General features: G+C 56.1%; 1 protein-coding gene across 1 annotated transcript in view; it reads left to right on the top strand.

Moving 5' to 3' along the window:
- cct3 (chaperonin containing TCP1, subunit 3 (gamma)) overlaps positions 1-856 on the top strand; it is a 9,438-nt gene extending 8,582 nt beyond the window's left edge. Inside the window, exon 13 of the mRNA XM_072448378.1 lies at positions 661-856. Within this exon, the coding sequence (XP_072304479.1) occupies positions 661-753 (93 nt within the window). The 3' untranslated portion in view covers positions 754-856. The remainder of the gene's footprint in view (positions 1-660) is intronic.
- Positions 857-20,000: the final 19,144 nt, after the last annotated feature.

Genomic DNA, 20,000 nt, shown 5'->3' with positions numbered 1-20,000 from the left:
CTACTACTACACCTACACCACATACTACTACTACACCTACACCACATACTACTACTACACCACATACTACTACTACACCACATACTACTACTACTACACCTACACCACATACTACTACTACTACACCTACACCACATACTACTACTACTACACCTACACCACATACTACTACTACACCTACACCACATACTACTACTACACCTACACCACATACTACTACTACACCTACACCACATACTACTACTACTACACCTACACCACATACTACTACTACTACACCTACACCACATACTACTACTACTACACCTACACCACATACTACTACTACTACACCACATACTACTACTACACCTACACCACATACTACTACTACACCTACACCACATACTACTACTACTACACCTACACCACATACTACTACTACACCTACACCACATACTACTACTACACCTACACCACATACTACTACTACACCTACACCTACACCACATACTACTACTACACCACATACTACTACTACTACTACTACTACAACACATACTACTACTACTACACCACATACTACTACTACTACAACACATACTACTACTACTACAACACATACTACAGACCTACAAGACAGGACCTTAAGACTTTGGTAAATCCCTCTCTGTTTTTCAGACGGCCATCCTCCTGCTCAGGATCGATGACATCGTCTCCGGTCACAAGAAAAAGGACAAAGACGAACAAACTGGAGGTCATGGGGCGGAGTGAGGCCCTGCAGGGGGCGGAGTGAGGCCCTGCAGGGGGCGGAGTGAGGCCCTGCAGGGGGCGGAGTGAGGCCCTGCAGGGGGCGGAGTGAGGCCCTGCAGGGGGCGGAGTGAGGCTCTGCAGGGGGCGGAGTGAGGCCCTGCAGGGGGCGGAGTGAGGCCCTGCAGGGGGCGGAGTGAGGCTCTGCAGGGGGCGGAGTGAGGCTCTGCAGGGGGCGGAGTGAGGCCCTGCAGGGGGCGGAGTGAGGCCCTGCAGGCAGGGGGGGGCGGAGCTCTGCAGGCAGGGGGGGGCGGAGCTCTGCAGGCAGGGGGGGGCGGAGCTCTGCAGACGGGGGGGGCGGAGCTCTGCAGACGGGGCGGGGCTGTGTTGATGTAACTGTAGTGTAGAGTTTGTATTTGTTCAAATCAATAAAATGTTTCAAACTCGGACTTTTTCGTTCTACAATGTTTAAACTTTAAAAGATGAGACTAAATAACATTAAAGCTCGTTTGGTTTCTGCTCCACAAACGTCTGGATGGCGTGTTTGGAGATGTGGACAGAAGCCTGACCTCTGACCTTAGGATCACGACAGTATTGCACATGGTCAGTATAGGTCAGTATTGCACATGGTCAGTATAGGTCAGTATTGCACATGGTCAGTATAGGTCAGTATTGCACGTGTTCAGGACAATTCAATTTATTTTTGTAAGGCCCAAAATCACAACAGTCGCCTCTGAGGCCAAATCAACAATGTCTGGTGGCGAGGGACGATGTCCCAGAGTCCTCTGTCCTTAGCTCCTCCTACTGCAGGAAAACTACAAAAATTCTCCCTGGGACAAAGTCTAAACCTGTGTTAGTTCCAGTGAAGGAGGATCTGACTCTCACAGACGTGAGGGAGACACTGGAGCTGGAGCCACTCTTCAGGCAGATGAGGGACCGTCCACACGGGGCAGGGACACTTCACCAGGAGAGGGACATCTGGCTCCACAGGTCCTCAGGAGTGAGACAAAGAAGGCGGTGAACAGTTTGCAAGTGGAATTAGAAATTAAATATTGTTTGATAGAATAAGTGTTAATCGGAGGACAGAGCTCATACTTCCCCCAGAGTTGCTGCTAGGGCAGCGGAGCTGAAACTGAAGCTTTATATTTCTGTTATAACTGGTCTGACCATAAGTCATTTAAAGAGGAACGTTTTAACCTTGGACTTAAATGAAGAGACTGTGTCGCCTCTTTAACATGGACAGGACTCTACCTCCTACTGTGCTTTTAGAGACTCTTGGCACCACCAGAAGACCAGCATTTTGAGAGTGAAGAGCTCTGTTTGGATGAGATGGTTCTATAGCATCTTTGAGGTGGGAGGGGCCATGTCATTTATGGCTTTGTAAGTCAGGAGGAGGAGTTTAAATGTGATTCTAAACTGGACAGGAGCCAGTGAAGAGACTCCAGCACCGGTGTAATGTGCTTCTTCTTTTAGTTCCTGTTGTAATCTTGCTGCTGCATTTTGAACCAGTTAGAGCTTTTTATGGATCTTTTAGGACCTGCTGTGAGCAGGAGTTACAGGAGAATCGAGACGTTACAGATGCAGGAGACGTTTCAGCTTCACTTTTAGGCCGGATTCTTCTGATTTGATCTTTATTACACAGATGAAAGAGACTGTTTCACAGACTTGATTTATCTGAGCTTTAAATGAGAGCTCCTGGTCCAATCAGACTCTGAGGTTTCTTACAGTAGAACTGGAGGCTTCACTGAGACTATCTGCTCAGATAGAGCGTCTTGTGCTTAGGACCAGCACAATGACCACAGCACAATGACCTCCAGCACAATGACCTCCAGCACAATGACCTCCAGCACAATGACCTCCAGCACAATGACCTCCAGCACAATGACCTCCAGCACAATGACCTTCAGCACAATGACCTCCAGCTCCATGACCTCCAGCACAATGACCTCCAGCACAATGACCTCCAGCACAATGACCTCCAGCACAATGACCTCCAGCACAATGACCTCCAGCACAATGACCTCCAGCACAATGACCTCCAGCTCCATGACCTCCAGCACAATGACCTCCAGCACAATGACCTCCAGCACAATGACCTCCAGCACAATGACCTCCAGCACAATGACCACAGCACAATGACCTCCAGCACAATGACCTCCAGCACAATGACCTCCAGCTCCATGACCTCCAGCACAATGACCTCCAGCACAATGACCTCCAGCACAATGACCTCCAGCACAATGACCACAGCACAATGACCTCCAGCACAATGACCTCCAGCACAATGACCTCCAGCACAATAACCTCCAGCACAATGACCTCCAGCACAATGACCTCCAGCACAATGACCTCCAGCACAATGACCACAGCACAATGACCACAGCACAATGACCTCCAGCACAATGACCTCCAGCACAATGACCTCCAGCACAATGACCACAGCACAATGACCACAGCACAATGACCTCCAGCACAATGACCTCCAGCACAATGACCTCCAGCACAATGACCACAGCACAATGACCTCCAGCACAATGACCACAGCACAATGACCTCCAGCACAATGACCTCCAGCACAATGACCTCCAGCACAATGACCTCCAGCACAATGACCACAGCACAATGACCACAGCACAATGACCTCCAGCACAATGACCTCCAGCACAATGACCTCCAGCACAATGACCTCCAGCACAATGACCACAGCACAATGACCTCCAGCACAATGACCACAGCACAATGACCTCCAGCACAATGACCACAGCACAATGACCTCCAGCACAATGACCTCCAGCACAATGACCTCCAGCACAATGACCACAGCACAATGACCTCCAGCACAATGACCACAGCACAATGACCTCCAGCACAATGACCACAGCACAATGACCTCCAGCACAATGACCTCCAGCACAATGACCTCGGTTTGTTCAGGATTAAGAAGCAGATCATTAAGTGTCCTCCAGGTTTTTATCTCCTTCACACGAGCTCCAAGTCTGTCTGATCATGTGACCTGATCATGTGACCTAACGGCAGCATGTAAAGAGGAAACAGAGCTGGACCCTGTACTGACCCCTGAGGCACACCGTAAGTTACTTTGGGACAAGGGGAGGAGCTGGTTTACATGAACAGACTGGCACCTATCAGATGATGGATGATTTGTTTATGTGAACGCAGTTCTTGGTTGTACCAGGAGGAGGCGCTTTGACCTAATGACCTTCTGTTTTAACGGAGCTGCAGCATCAAGAGCAGACTTCATTCATGGTCAAGTGGTCAGATCGGTCACTTCCCCTGGACTAAAGCTGTTCTCAGCAGGATCACATGACACGAGCACGTGACACGAGCACGTGACACGAGCACGTGACACGAGCACGTGACACGAGCACGTGACACGAGCACGTGACACGATCACGTGACACGAGCACGTGACACGAGCACGTGACACGAGCACGTGACACGAGCACGTGACACGAGCACGTGACACGAGCACGTGACACGAGCACGTGACACGAGCACGTGACACGATCACGTGACACGAGCACGTGACACGATCACATGACACGATCACGTGACACGAGCACGTGACACGATCACGTGACACGATCACGTGACACGATCACGTGACACGATCACGTGACACGATCACATGACACGATCACGTGACATGATCACATGACATGATCACATGACATGAATGGGTTAGGGTTGAATATTGACTCTATCATTTCTTTGAACTGTATTGTCCTTTTCATTATAACTTTATTCTGTGGCTGATGATCTTTAAGAATAAACTGAAATGTAATTATGAAATGATCTGACAATATAGAGTTTTGAGTGAGACAATGAGGTCATTAATCTCTGTTCCATACGTTAGGACAAGATCCAGAGTGTGAGTCGCTTTATTTACATTCAAGGCGCTGAAGGCATTACTGGGAGAGTCATCACTCACGTTCACCTGGATATTAAAGTCTCCAGCTATAACTACTTTATCCCAGGCTAACTCTAAGTTTGATATAAAGTCATAAAACTCTGTTAAAAACTCTGAATCGGGACCAGGAGGTCGGGAGAAAATATAAATAACTAGATAAATAACATGGGTGGGTGGGGTTATTGTGGGTGGGTGGGGTTATTGTGGGTGGGTGGGGTTATTGTGGGTGGGTGGGGTTATTGTGGGTGGGTGGGCCCCACAGTGCACAGGGGCCCCGCACATTATCCTTGTCCACTAACAAAAAGATGTATTTTTTACCATAAATATCCAAAGTAGTAACTCTCTAATACAATGACATGTTTTATACTTTGAACTTGATGTTGGACATATTTCTATTTCTTTACGACATTATTACAATCACGTTCTCCTTCTTGTGCTCTCAAAAACCATATCGGGCACATTTGTCCTTCTGAGGGCGGGAAAAAGAACAAAACATTTTTAGAAGCAGTGCATTATGGGACAGAAAAGGTTTCGCGACAGTGCAATTTCTTTCGTGATCAGTAGATGGCGTGTGACCGGTCACACTGGTCAGGGGTCAGAGGGTGTGGTCAGGGGTCAGAGGGTGTGGTCAGGGGTCAGAGGGTGTGGTCAGGGGTCAGAGGGTGTGGTCAGGGGTCAGAGGGTGTGGTCAGGGGTCAGAGGGTGTGGTCAGGGGTCAGAGGGTGTGGTCAGGGGTCAGAGGGTGTGGTCAGGGGTCGGAGGGTGTGGTCAGGGGTCAGAGGGTGTGGTCAGGGGTCAGAGGGTGTGGTCAGGGGTCGGAGGGTGTGGTCAGGGGTCAGAGGGTGTGGTCAGGGGTCAGAGGGTGTGGTCAGGGGTCAAAGGGTGTGGTCAGGGGTCAGAGGGTGTGGTCAGGGGTCGGAGGGTCCGGTTTGGGGACCACAGGATCTCATCTCTGCTTTTTGAAGACGATGTTGTCCTGATGTCTCCATCAAACCTGGACCTGCAGCTGCACTGGGACGAGAGGGAAGCGTCTGGGGATGAGAATCAGCTCCAGATCAGAGGTCATGGTTCTCAACCAGGAAAAGGTGTCTTGTCCTCTCCAGGTGGGTGGAGGTCCTTGCCCCAAGTGGAGGAGTTCAAGTATCTCGGGGTCTTGTTCAGGAGTGAGTGAAGGATGGAGCGTGAGATTGACCGTTGGATGGTGCAGCAGGTGCAGCAGGTGCAGCAGGTGCAGCAGGTGCAGCAGGTGCAGCAGGTGCAGCAGGTGCAGCAGGTGCAGTGATCTTCCTGACCTCACCTATGGTCAATAGACTTGAGTAATGACTGAAGAGGTCAAAATGAATTTCCTCCTCCTGTGGCGGGACGCTCCCTTAGAGATAATGTGAGGAGCTCAGTCACACGGAGGAGCTCCGAGTAGAGCCGCTGCTCCTCCAGCTGAGGTGGCTCGGGCCTCTGTCCTGGAGCCTCCTGGGCCCCTCCCTCCCTGGGGCGTGTCCCACTGGAAGAGGCCCCGGGGAAGACCCAGGACACGCTGAAGGGACTATGTCTCTCTCTCGGGACCCCCGGAGGAGCTGGAGGAAGTGTCTGGGGAGAGGGAAGTCTTGGAGTCCCCGCTCAGACTGCTGCCCCCGCGACCCGGCCCCGGAGGAGCAGAAGAAGATGGAAGGACATTCAGTCCAGCACCAAGACTTTAGCAAAGTGCTAATCTCTGGATATTTGTGCTAATTCTATGTTTGTGTGAAGGAGCTGCTTTCCTCCGCACCGCACCAGTCCCTTTGACCGCGGGGCGGGGCGAGGCGAGGCGGGGCGAGGTGGGGCGAGGTGGGGCGGGGCGGGGCGAGGTGGGGCGAGGCGAGGCGGGGCGAGGCGGGGCGAGGTGGGGCGAGGTGGGGCGGGGCGAGGTGGGGCGGGGCGAGGTGGGGCGAGGCGAGGCGGGGCGAGGCGGGGCGAGGCGAGGCGGGGCGAGGTGGGGCGAGGTGGGGCGGGGCGGGGCGAGGTGGGGCGAGGCGAGGCGGGGCGAGGCGGGGCGAGGTGGGGCGAGGTGGGGCGGGGCGAGGTGGGGCGGGGCGAGGTGGGGCGAGGCGAGGCGGGGCGAGGCGGGGCGAGGCGAGGCGGGGCGAGGTGGGGCGAGGTGGGGCGGGGCGGGGCGAGGTGGGGCGAGGCGAGGCGGGGCGAGGCGGGGCGAGGTGGGGCGAGGTGGGGCGGGGCGAGATGGGGCGGGGCGGGGGAGCACCGGGCCCGAGGGAGCCTTTAATGAGACCTGTCAATTTAATATTCATGTAAATAAGATAAGATCCTCCTTTATTGTCCCACATGGGGAAATTTCATTGTTGCAACGCAGTAGATCCAGAAGAAAAGAACAGATCATTTACAGAAGAAGATCTTTTATAAACAAAGAGATGGAGGAAAAACACCTCCATCCATTATTTTACCTCTTGTACATATTTTAATTAACACCTCATATTATTGGATCATATTTTCATTCTATTTTACATCTATATTTTTAATTAGGCTCAAGCCGAAGGACCAGAATCTTCTGGTGTTGAAAGTGGCTCAGGAACTTGATCCAGAAGAAGTTGCAGTAAAAATCTAATAAGTAAAAAAATAAATAGTTAATGTGAGGACGCCACAGGGCGTCGCCACAGGGCGTCGCCACAGGGCGTCGCCACAGGGCGTCGCCACAGGGCGTCGCCACAGGGCGTCGCCACAGGGCGTCGCCACAGGGCGTCGGCCATTGTGATTGGAGCTTAATATTTTACATTTTTTACACCTCATATTTTGTGTAATTACTGTGGTTTTTCACGTCGTGTCAGTTGCAGATTTGACTCTTTGACTCCGTGAAAACTAAACAAAAACAGAAAAAGCATCAGCGATAATGAATTACATGAAGATAAGTTTGTTGTCTTAAGTTCGGGAGCAGGACCACGCCCCTTCCTGCAGGACCACGCCCCTTCCTGCAGGACCACGCCCCTTCCTGCAGGACCACGCCCCTTCCTGCTGCTACACACCTGTGGTCATGACGTCGTGCACTCGCTCCAGATCTTTCTATGGATCAACTCGACCTCGTTCCTTTCGATGCATCGGCCCAGCACAGGAGCCACACCGGGACGTCCTCCACTGGTGTCCCACTAGGACCATCCTCCACTGGTGTCCCACTAGGACCATCCTCCACTGGTGTCCCACTAGGACCATCCTCCACTGGTGTCCCACTAGGACCATCCTCCACTGGTGTCCCACTAGGACCATCCTCCACTGGTGTCCCACTAGGACCATCCTCCACTGGTGTCCCACTAGGACCATCCTCCACTGGTGTCCCACTAGGACCATCCTCCACTGGTGTCCCACTAGGACCGGTCCGGTCCCATCAGCTGTTCTCACAGGCTCCGGTGTCCCACCTCGCATCACTTCTGCTGGTCCGGTATTGAGATTGCCGTGCGTCCCGCGCCCTCCTCCCCGCGCTCATCCCGCGGCCTCGCTCGTCGTCTCCTTCCTCCTCCGTCGTCTCCTTCCTCCTCCGTCGTCTCCTTCCCCCTCCGTCGTTTCCTTCCCCCTCCGTCGTCTCCTTCCCCCTCCGTCGTCTCCTTCCTCCTCCGTCGTCTCCTTCCCCCTCCGTCGTCTCCTTCCCCCTCCGTCGTCTCCTTCCCCCTCCGTCGTCTCCTTCCCCCTCCGTCGTCTCCTTCCTCCTCCGTCGTCTCCTTCCCCCTCCGTCGTCTCCTTCCCCCTCCGTCGTCTCCTTCCCCCTCCGTCGTCTCCTTCCTCCTCCGTCGTCTCCTTCCCCCTCCGTCGTCTCCTTCCCCCTCCGTCGTCTCCTTCCCCCTCCGTCGTCTCCTTCCTCCTCCGTCGTCTCCTTCCCCCTCCGTCGTCTCCTTCCCCCTCCGTCGTCTCCTTCCCCCTCCGTCGTCTCCTTCCCCCTCCGTCGTCTCCTTCCCCCTCCGTCGTCTCCTTCCCCCTCCGTCGTCTCCTTCCCCCTCCGTCGTCTCCTTCCCCCTCCGTCGTCTCCTTCCCCCTCCGTCGTCTCCTTCCTCCTCCGTCGTCTCCTTCCCCCTCCGTCGTCTCCTTCCCCCTCCGTCGTCTCCTTCCTCCTCCGTCGTCTCCTTCCCCCTCCGTCGTCTCCTTCCCCCTCCGTCGTCTCCTTCCCCCTCCGTCGTCTCCTTCCTCCTCCGTCGTCTCCTTCCTCCTCCGTCGTCTCCTTCCTCCTCCGTCGTCTCCTTCCCCCTCCGTCGTTTCCTTCCCCCTCCGTCGTCTCCTTCCTCCTCCGTCGTCTCCTTCCTCCTCCGTCGTCTCCTTCCTCCTCCGTCGTCTCCTTCCCCCTCCGTCGTCTCCTTCCCCCTCCGTCGTCTCCTTCCTCCTCCGTCGTCTCCTTCCCCCTCCGTCGTCTCCTTCCCCCTCCGTCGTCTCCTTCCCCCTCCGTCGTCTCCTTCCTCCTCCGTCGTCTCCTTCCCCCTCCGTCGTCTCCTTCCCCCTCCGTCGTCTCCTTCCTCCTCCGTCGTCTCCTTCCCCCTCCGTCGTCTCCTTCCCCCTCCGTCGTCTCCTTCCTCCTCCGTCGTCTCCTTCCCCCTCCGTCGTCTCCTTCCCCCTCCGTCGTCTCCTTCCTCCTCCGTCGTCTCCTTCCCCCTCCGTCGTCTCCTTCCCCCTCCGTCGTCTCCTTCCCCCTCCGTCGTCTCCTTCCTCCTCCGTCGTCTCCTTCCCCCTCCGTCGTCTCCTTCCCCCTCCGTCGTCTCCTTCCTCCTCCGTCGTCTCCTTCCCCCTCCGTCGTCTCCTTCCCCCTCCGTCGTCTCCTTCCCCCTCCGTCGTCTCCTTCCCCCTCCGTCGTCTCCTTCCTCCTCCGTCGTCTCCTTCCCCCTCCGTCGTCTCCTTCCCCCTCCGTCGTCTCCTTCCCCCTCCGTCGTCTCCTTCCTCCTCCGTCGTCTCCTTCCCCCTCCGTCGTCTCCTTCCCCCTCCGTCGTCTCCTTCCTCCTCCGTCGTCTCCTTCCCCCTCCGTCGTCTCCTTCCCCCTCCGTCGTCTCCTTCCCCCTCCGTCGTCTCCTTCCCCCTCCGTCGTCTCCTTCCCCCTCCGTCGTCTCCTTCCCCCTCCGTCGTCTCCTTCCTCCTCCGTCTTTTCCTTCCCCCTCCGTCGTCTCCTTCCTCCTCCGTCGTCTCCTTCCTCCTCCGTCGTCTCCTTCCCCCTCCGTCGTCTCCTTCCCCCTCCGTCGTCTCCTTCCTCCTCCGTCGTCTCCTTCCCCCTCCGTCGTCTCCTTCCCCCTCCGTCGTCTCCTTCCCCCTCCGTCGTCTCCTTCCCCCTCCGTCGTCTCCTTCCTCCTCCGTCGTCTCCTTCCCCCTCCGTCGTCTCCTTCCCCCTCCGTCGTCTCCTTCCCCCTCCGTCGTCTCCTTCCTCCTCCGTCGTCTCCTTCCCCCTCCGTCGTCTCCTTCCCCCTCCGTCGTCTCCTTCCCCCTCCGTCGTCTCCTTCCTCCTCCGTCGTCTCCTTCCCCCTCCGTCGTCTCCTTCCCCCTCCGTCGTCTCCTTCCTCCTCCGTCGTCTCCTTCCCCCTCCGTCGTCTCCTTCCCCCTCCGTCGTCTCCTTCCCCCTCCGTCGTCTCCTTCCCCCTCCGTCGTCTCCTTCCCCCTCCGTCGTCTCCTTCCCCCTCCGTCGTCTCCTTCCCCCTCCGTCGTCTCCTTCCCCCTCCGTCGTCTCCTTCCCCCTCCGTCGTCTCCTTCCCCCTCCGTCGTCTCCTTCCCCCTCCGTCGTCTCCTTCCCCCTCCGTCGTCTCCTTCCTCCTCCGTCGTCTCCTTCCCCCTCCGTCGTCTCCTTCCCCCTCCGTCGTCTCCTTCCTCCTCCGTCGTCTCCTTCCCCCTCCGTCGTCTCCTTCCCCCTCCGTCGTCTCCTTCCCCCTCCGTCGTCTCCTTCCCCCTCCGTCGTCTCCTTCCTCCTCCGTCGTCTCCTTCCCCCTCCGTCGTCTCCTTCCCCCTCCGTCGTCTCCTTCCCCCTCCGTCGTCTCCTTCCCCCTCCGTCGTCTCCTTCCCCCTCCGTCGTCTCCTTCCCCCTCCGTCGTCTCCTTCCCCCTCCGTCGTCTCCTTCCCCCTCCGTCGTCTCCTTCCTCCTCCGTCGTCTCCTTCCCCCTCCGTCGTCTCCTTCCCCCTCCGTCGTCTCCTTCCCCCTCCGTCGTCTCCTTCCTCCTCCGTCGTCTCCTTCCCCCTCCGTCGTCTCCTTCCCCCTCCGTCGTCTCCTTCCTCCTCCGTCGTCTCCTTCCCCCTCCGTCGTCTCCTTCCCCCTCCGTCGTCTCCTTCCTCCTCCGTCGTCTCCTTCCCCCTCCGTCGTCTCCTTCCCCCTCCGTCGTCTCCTTCCCCCTCCGTCGTCTCCTTCCCCCTCCGTCGTCTCCTTCCCCCTCCGTCGTCTCCTTCCCCCTCCGTCGTCTCCTTCCCCCTCCGTCGTCTCCTTCCCCCTCCGTCGTCTCCTTCCCCCTCCGTCGTCTCCTTCCCCCTCCGTCGTCTCCTTCCCCCTCCGTCGTCTCCTTCCCCCTCCGTCGTCTCCTTCCTCCTCCGTTGTCTCCTTCCTTCCGCACGGAGCTGTCCATCACTCCAGCCTTGGAGCCAGACTCTCTCACCTCTTTCAAGTAATTAATTCATCTTACTCGCTGACCCCTCCCGCATCGCTCAAAACAACAATAAATAAATACATACACATGCATGTGTATATTATAAAATGATAATAAAAACATATATTAAAAGAAAATAAAGAATGGTACCCTGCCATCGCTCCTTCCCCATCGTTAATCTTCTGGCACCGCGTCGCCAAGTTACATAGTTTTACCGCGTTGCCACGTTCCAGCAGGTTCTGCGTTTTATCCTCTGGCTTTACGTCGCCAGGTTCCAGCCTCATTCCTTCCATTCCTTTTCCTCGCGTCCTTTAGCCGCGCTCTCTTTCTCCCCCTTCCTCCTTCTCGCTCCCTCTGGCCGGGGTCATGCCAGGCCCCGCCCTTATCCAGACAAAGGTTGCAATTTTCTCTTCCTGGTTCACTAGGCCTCACTTTTTCTCATTTATTTCTAAATTAAACCAAATCCGAACAAGTGTCTCTTCTTCATGCCCCGTCCTTCATGCTCTCCCCCCCCTCATGCTCTCTCCCCCTCATGCTCTCTCCCCCTCATGCTCTCTCCCCCTCATGCTCTCTCCCCCTCATGCTCTCTCCCCCTCATGCTCTCTCCCCCCTCATGCTCTCTCCCCCTCATGCTCTCTCCCCCTCATGCTCTCCCCCCCTCATGCTCTCTCCCCCCTCATGCTCTCTCCCCCTCATGCTCTCTCCCCCCTCATGCTCTCTCCCCCTCATGCTCTCTCCCCCTCATGCTCTCCCCCCCTCATGCTCTCTCCCCCCTCATGCTCTCTCCCCCTCATGCTCTCCCCCCCCTCATGCTCTCCCCCCCCTCATGCTCTCTCCCCCCTCATGCTCTCTCCCCCCTCATGCTCTCTCCCCCTCATGCTCTCTCCCCCTCATGCTCTCTCCCCCCGGCACCGGGATGCTAAATCTCCTCCTCGTCCTCCCCCTAACAATGAACACTACCTTTTACTAAACATCTCTACCTCATGCCCTCTCTTATGCTCCCCCCCGGCACCGGGATGCCAGGTCTACTTTCTTTCCCCCTTTGGGCACCGGGAGGCCGCCTCTTCCCCCTTCGGGCACCAGGATGCCGCCTCTTCCCCCTTCGGGCACCGGGATGCAGCCTCTTCCCCCTTCGGGCACCGGGATGCGCCTCTTCCCCCTTCGGGCACCGGGATGCAGCCTCTTCCCCCTTTGGGCACCGGGATGCCGCCTCTTCCCCCTTCGGGCACCGGGATGCAGCCTCTTCCCCCTTCGGGCACCGGGATGCCGCCTCTTCCCCCTTCGGGCACCGGGATGCCGCCTCTTCCCCCTTCGGGCACCGGGAGGCCGCCTCTTCCCCCTTCGGGCACCGGGATGCAGCCTCTTCCCCCTTCGGGCACCGGGATGCTGCCTCTTCCCCCTTCGGGCACCGGGATGCCGCCTCTTCCCCCTTCAGGCACCGGGATGCCGCCTCTTCCCCCTTCGGGCACCGGGATGCAGCCTCTTCCCCCTTCGGGCACCGGGATGCCGCCTCTTCCCCCTTCGGGCACCGGGATGCCTCCGCTTCCCCCTTCGGGCACCGGGATGCCGCCGCTTCCCCCTTCGGGCACCGGGATGCAGCCTCTTCCCCCTTCGGGCACCGGGATGCCGCCGCTTCCCCCTTCGGGCACCGGGATGCCGCCTCTTCCCCCTTCGGGCACCGGGATGCAGCCTCTTCCCCCTTTGGGCACCGGGATGCCGCCTCTTCCCCCTTCGGGCACCGGGATGCAGCCTCTTCCCCCTTTGGGCACCGGGAGGCCGCCTCTTCCCCCTTCGGGCACCGGGATGCCGCCTCTTCCCCCTTCGGGCACCGGGATGCCTCCGCTTCCCCCTTCGGGCACCGGGATGCCGCCGCTTCCCCCTTCGGGCACCGGGATGCAGCCTCTTCCCCCTTCGGGCACCGGGATGCCGCCTCTTCCCCCTTCGGGCACCGGGATGCAGCCTCTTCCCCCTTTGGGCACCGGGATGCCGCCTCTTCCCCCTTCGGGCACCGGGATGCAGCCTCTTCCCCCTTCGGGCACCGGGATGCCGCCTCTTCCCCCTTCGGGCACCGGGATGCAGCCTCTTCCCCCTTTGGGCACCGGGATGCCGCCTCTTCCCCCTTCGGGCACCGGGATGCAGCCTCTTCCCCCTTCGGGCACCGGGAGGCCGCCTCTTCCCCCTTCGGGCACCGGGATGCAGCCTCTTCCCCCTTCGGGCACCGGGATGCAGCCTCTTCCCCCTTTGGGCACCGGGAGGCCGCCTCTTCCCCCTTCGGGCACCGGGATGCAGCCTCTTCCCCCTTTGGGCACCGGGAGGCCGCCTCTTCCCCCTTCGGGCACCGGGATGCAGCCTCTTCCCCCTTCGGGCACCGGGATGCAGCCTCTTCCCCCTTTGGGCACCGGGAGGCCGCCTCTTCCCCCTTCGGGCACCGGGATGCAGCCTCTTCCCCCTTTGGGCACCGGGAGGCCGCCTCTTCCCCCTTCGGGCACCGGGATGCAGCCTCTTCCCCCTTTGGGCACCGGGAGGCCGCCTCTTCCCCCTTCGGGCACCGGGATGCAGCCTCTTCCCCCTTTGGGCACCGGGAGGCCGCCTCTTCCCCCTTCGGGCACCGGGATGCAGCCTCTTCCCCCTTCGGGCACCGGGAGGCCGGTCTGCCATGTTTTGGAGTCCTCCAAACAGCAGCTGGTTATACCAACTTTACCATGCAGATCATTCCCTTGGGACAAGCCCTGTATCTCCCACCTCCCGACCATAACGTCTTCGGTTCATCACTCCAAAGCGTCATCATTCTCATCCAGTCCATCAAGTTGCTGCTGCACTTAGATACACCGTTCTATCAGCCGGTTTGGGGGTTCTTTAAGACCAATGCTATAAGGATTGCCGTCTTCCTGTCGGGCCGTTCATGTTCATGGCCGTCCAGTCCGATGACCCTGTATCATCAACAAATACATCCAGAACATTTACTACCGAGGTGGAACATCATCCACCCCAGTTCCTCCAACCTCAGCGACCACGTTTCACACATAAGCTCCGCTTCAGGTGCTTCAGTCGTCCTAGACCATCCAGCTCCGTTAACGTTCCTTCCATCATGGCTTCATTCTACCCTCACCACGTTTAACCTTCTCATCTAATTACTTCCCATTCACCTTCGACTACCAGTCACATTGCAAGTACTCAAGCCTCCCCGAGTGGCATCAACGTCTCTTCAGGCGCGTTCCCCCGCTCAGAGGCCGTCTTGTCCACAATAGCTCTCCTCACCCCGGCATCAAGGACCTCCAACCAACGCTTAAGTCTTCCCCTAAAACAGCAGGATTACCGTGGTAACACCATCTATTCCGAGCCCCTTTGCGATCCGTCCAGACCTCGTGCACTGGTCGTGTGGCTCTTCCCAGCAGGACTCAGGATCTGGTTCATCCTTTACTTAAAGTCGTTCCACGCCTGGTCCCCACATTTCCTAGCAAACTTTTCCCACATTGGCGCTGCCACATCTGCCTCACGTGACGGCGTCGTTGACCGCCTCATTATATCGTGCAGCACTGGTTCTCCATGACTTCCAGGTCCACACACACCATTACCTCCTCGTCCTCTGCACGGCCTCCTTAAGCTTCTTTTGGGGCGATCGAGGCCCAGGAGCCTTCAGCGCTCATCGCAAGAAGACCCAAAACGGCATCAACTTCGTACATTCGTGTTGTTCATGTTTCTCCCCTGTAAATAAACACCTCGCCTCGTATCTGGGGCGTGGTCCTCGTATCTGGGGCGTGGTCCTCGTATCTGGGGCGTGGTCCTCGTCTCTGGGGCGTGGTCCTCGTCTCTGGGGCGTGGTCCTCGTATCTGGGGCGTGGTCCTCGTCTCTGGGGCGTGGTCCTCGTCTCTGGGGCGTGGTCCTCGTCTCTGGGGCGTGGTCCTCGTCTCTGGGGCGTGGTCCTCGTCTCTGGGGCGTGGTCCTCGTATCTGGGGCGTGGTCCTCGTCTCTGGGGCGTGGTCCTCGTCTCTGGGGCGTGGTCCTCGTCTCTGGGGCGTGGTCCTCGTCTCTGGGGCGTGGTCCTCGTCTCTGGGGCGTGGTCCTCGTATCTGGGGCGTGGTCCTCGTCTCTGGGGCGTGGTCCTCGTCTCTGGGGCGTGGTCCTCGTCTCTGGGGCGTGGTCCTCGTCTCTGGGGCGTGGTCCTGGTGGAAAACAGTATGAGACAAACAAAGGTGTTGGACCTTTGGGAGTGAAGAGCTTTTCTTTCAGCGTCTGTTTCACGGCTTCTCTCTCTCTCCCGGTCTCTATTTATACTTCCGGGCGACGCCCGTGGTCACATGATGACTTACACCGGTAAATATCAACTTAAATAAATAAACAAATAAATAAGAAAACAACCACAATGACGCCTGAGACAACTTGGCCAGAAAACTCCCATGAAAATAAATGTTTGAGAATTCTGAGCAAACGGCGTCAGCGACATTTTCAAAAGTGTCGATATGAAGCACAATGTGTGGAATTAAAGTCTTTTTCTATTTTTGATCCAATTCTAAATGTGGGCGGGGCAAAGCTCGCTCAAAATCGTTTATTTTTTAAAGTGTTTAAAGCTCAGAAGCTAATGCCACGAATCAGATGTCGTGTCCTAACAATACTTTGATATGATATAATGATATCATTATATCATTATATCATGATATAATGATAGATGCAGTGATTTAAAGCCAAAGCTCAAATACAACTGTTTGTCTCATGTCTTTATGTCTCATGTCTTTATGTCTCATGTCTTTATGTCTCATGTCTGGACTTTACTTCGTCCTCTTGAATTATGGAACAAACCAAAACATGGTCCATCACCTGTAATATATGATGTATATATTATATATTTACACTTATATATATAATAATAACCCTTACACATGATACAATATGAAGACACATAATTAATGCAATTCTCAATCAAAACCTTCATGTGCCTGTAAATAAGAGAGTTCTATTTTGTTTTTATTCAGTTTATTTACCTGCTTTAGGGATCGTCTCAAAATGAGTTGAAGCTGAAAAGGGTTAATTTTAATTTTTTTCGTCTCTCTCTGGCCCCTCCCCCTCATGTTCTGGCCCCTCCCCCTCATGTTCTGGCCCCTCCCCCTCATGTTCTGGCCCCTCCCCCTCATGTTCTGCCCCCCCCCTCATGTTCTGGCCCCTCCCCCTCATGTTCTGGCCCCTCCCCCTCATGTTCTGGCCCCTCCCCCTCATGTTCTGGCCCCTCCCCCTCATGTTCTGGCCCCTCCCCCTCATGTTCTGGCCCCTCCCCCTCATGTTCTGGCCCCCCCCTCATGTTCTGGCCCCTCCCCCTCATGTTCTGGCCCCTCCCCCTCATGTTCTGGCCCCTCCCCCTCATGTTCTGGCCCCTCCCCCTCATGTTCTGGCCCCTCCCCCTCATGTGACGTGTTGATTAAACGATAGTGTCCTGATGGAGCTGCTTCACCCCGAGTGAACATCCTGAACATTCTCTGTAAGTTTATATTTAGAAGTTATGAATTCTCCAAATAATGTATGATGTCACCTGTCACTCATGTTTGTTTACTCAATCCACTTGGTCCAGGGGCCCTAGGGGCCCTAGGGGCCCTGGGACACATCCCATTCAACCCAAACTGTGAGACGACCACATTGAGATGAGAGAGTGAGAAGCTCATGTTTCTTGTCAAAACCTGTAATTGTCCCATGTCTGAGTTTAGACCTGAGACATGTCTGAGTGACAGGAGCAGGACACGCCCTTTTGTCTCAGTGAGAATCTCACGTCTTCTGATTGGTCGCACGTCACTAGAGCCAAATCTCTTGGCTCTAGTGACGCGGCAACCTTTCTGCACCAGCCCCGCCCCCCGTGCGGCCCCGCCCCCCGTGCGGCCCCGCCCCCCGTGCGGCCCCGCCCCCCGTGCGGCCCCGCCCCCCGTGCGGCCCCGCCCCCCGTGCGGCCCCGCACGAGAGTTTTTTAGCATTTCAAAACAATGAGTGCCACAACGATGTATTGAAGCTTCAAAGCAACAAAAAGACCAAATGTATGTTCTGGCCCCGCCCCCCAGGCCCCGCCCCCCAGGCCCCGCCCCCCAGGCCCCGCCCCCCAGGCCCCGCCCCCCAGATGTGGCGACACGTCACGAGGTCACGATGTAGGTCACGAGGTCACGATGTAGGTCACGAGGTCACGATGTAGGTCACGAGGTCACGATGTAGGTCACGATGTAGGTCACGATGTAGGTCACGAGGTCACGATGTAGGTCACGAGGTCACTATGTAGGTCACGATGTAGGTCACGAGGTCACGATGTAGGTCACGAGGTCACGATGTAGGTCACGATGTAGGTCACGAGGTCACGATGTAGGTCACGATGTAGGTCTGGAGGTCACGATGTAGGTCACGAGGTCACGATGTAGGTCTGGAGGTCACGATGTAGGTCACGATGTAGGTCACGAGGTCACGATGTAGGTCACGAGGTCACGATGTAGGTCACGATGTAGGTCTGGAGGTCACGATGTAGGTCACGAGGTCACAATGTAGGTCTGGAGGTCACGATGTAGGTCACGATGTAGGTCACGAGGTCACGATGTAGGTCTGTAGGTCACGATGTAGGTCACGAGGTCACGATGTAGGTCACGAGGTCACGATGTAGGTCTGGAGGTCACGATGTAGGTCACGATGTAGGTCACGATGTAGGTCACGATGTAGGTCACGAGGTCACGATGTAGGTCACGAGGTCACAATGTAGGTCACGATGTAGGTCACGAGGTCACGATGTAGGTCACGATGTAGGTCACGATGTAGGTCACGAGGTCACGATGTAGGTCACGAGGTCACGATGTAGGTCACGATGTAGGTCACGATGTAGGTCACGAGGTCACGATGTAGGTCACGATGTAGGTCACGATGTAGGTCACGATGTAGGTCTGGAGGTCACGATGTAGGTCACCAGGTCACGATGTAGGTCTGGAGGTCACGATGTAGGTCACGATGTAGGTCACGAGGTCACGATGTAGGTCACGAGGTCACGATGTAGGTCACGATGTAGGTCTGGAGGTCACGATGTAGGTCACGAGGTCACAATGTAGGTCTGGAGGTCACGATGTAGGTCACGATGTAGGTCACGAGGTCACGATGTAGGTCTGTAGGTCACGATGTAGGTCACGAGGTCACGATGTAGGTCACGAGGTCACGATGTAGGTCTGGAGGTCACGATGTAGGTCACGATGTAGGTCACGATGTAGGTCACGAGGTCACGATGTAGGTCACGATGTAGGTCACGATGTAGGTCGCGAGGTCACGATGTAGGTCACGAGGTCACGATGTAGGTCTGGAGGTCACGATGTAGGTCACGATGTAGATCACGAGGTCACGATGTAGGTCACGAGGTCACGATGTAGGTCACGATGTAGGTCACGAGGTCACGATGTAGGTCACGATGTAGGTCACGATGTAGGTCACGATGTAGGTCACGAGGTCACGATGTAGGTCACGAGGTCACGATGTAGGTCACGATGTAGGTCACGAGGTCACGATGTAGGTCACGATGTAGGTCACGAGGTCACGATGTAGGTCACGATGTAGGTCTGGAGGTCACGATGTAGGTCACGATGTAGGTCACGATGTAGGTCACGAGGTCACGATGTAGATCACGAGGTCACGATGTAGGTCACGATGTAGGTCTGGAGGTCACGATGTAGGTCACGAGGTCACAATGTAGGTCTGGAGGTCAAGATGTAGGTCACGATGTAGGTCACGAGGTCACGATGTAGGTCTGTAGGTCACGATGTAGGTCACGAGGTCACGATGTAGGTCACGAGGTCACGATGTAGGTCACGAGGTCACGATGTAGGTCTGGAGGTCACGATGTAGGTCACGATGTAGGTCACGATGTAGGTCACGAGGTCACGATGTAGGTCACGAGGTCACGATGTAGGTCACGATGTAGGTCACGAGGTCACGATGTAGGTCACGAGGTCACGATGTAGGTCTGGAGGATGTTAATATCACTTTATCTCCTGAAAGATCAGATCAAAGCCGAGTTTTACACCATAAAACAAATGTTCTCTTCAGCATTTAGACTGTAGCAAATTTAAGCCTTTTTAACCTTAACAAGAACCAGGGTCAGAGGTCGAGGGTCAGAGGTCGAGGGTCAGAGGTCGAGGGTCAGATCAACCGGCCCAATATTCATGAAGTAATATCTGTGTTTGCGAAAAGAAACAATGTCAGTCCTGATATTACACCTGTAATGACAGGGTTAAAGGAGGAGAGAAGTGCAGTGTGACAGGGTTAAAGGAGGAGAGAAGTGCAGTGTGACAGGGTTAAAGGAGGAGAGAAGTGCAGTGTGACAGGTTAAAGGAGGAGAGAAGTGCAGTGTGACAGGTTAAAGGAGGAGAGAAGTGCAGTGTGACAGGGTTAAAGGAGGAGAGAAGTGCAGTGTGACAGGTTAAAGGAGGAGAGAAGTGCAGTGTGACAGGTTAAAGGAGGAGAGAAGTGCAGTGTGACAGGTTAAAGGAGGAGAGAAGTGCAGTGTGACAGGGTTAAAGGAGGAGAGAAGAATCTTTATAATTGGAATTAAACTTCTTCAGTTTCCACTTCGTCTTCACAGGAAGTATATTTATATTATTTGACTTTGACTCATTATAAACACAAATATAGCCGCAAGCGGCAATGATCGGCCCTCGCCACGCCGCAAGAGGAGGGGGCGGGGCTGACGCGCCCCAATTGTCCTTGTATTACATCTACTGCTGAATCTGTGACGCTGTCACATCTTCTCCCCTTTGTTTTACATCAAAAAGAC

This window comes from Eucyclogobius newberryi, unplaced genomic scaffold, assembly GCF_026437365.1.
Source record: "Eucyclogobius newberryi isolate DKJ021-1_F unplaced genomic scaffold, fEucNew1.0.hap1 SCAF_16, whole genome shotgun sequence".
Classification (NCBI taxonomy): domain Eukaryota; kingdom Metazoa; phylum Chordata; class Actinopteri; order Gobiiformes; family Gobiidae; genus Eucyclogobius; species Eucyclogobius newberryi.
The sequence above is the reverse complement of the archived record's forward strand: the minus strand, read 5'-3'. Positions and strand labels throughout refer to the sequence as shown.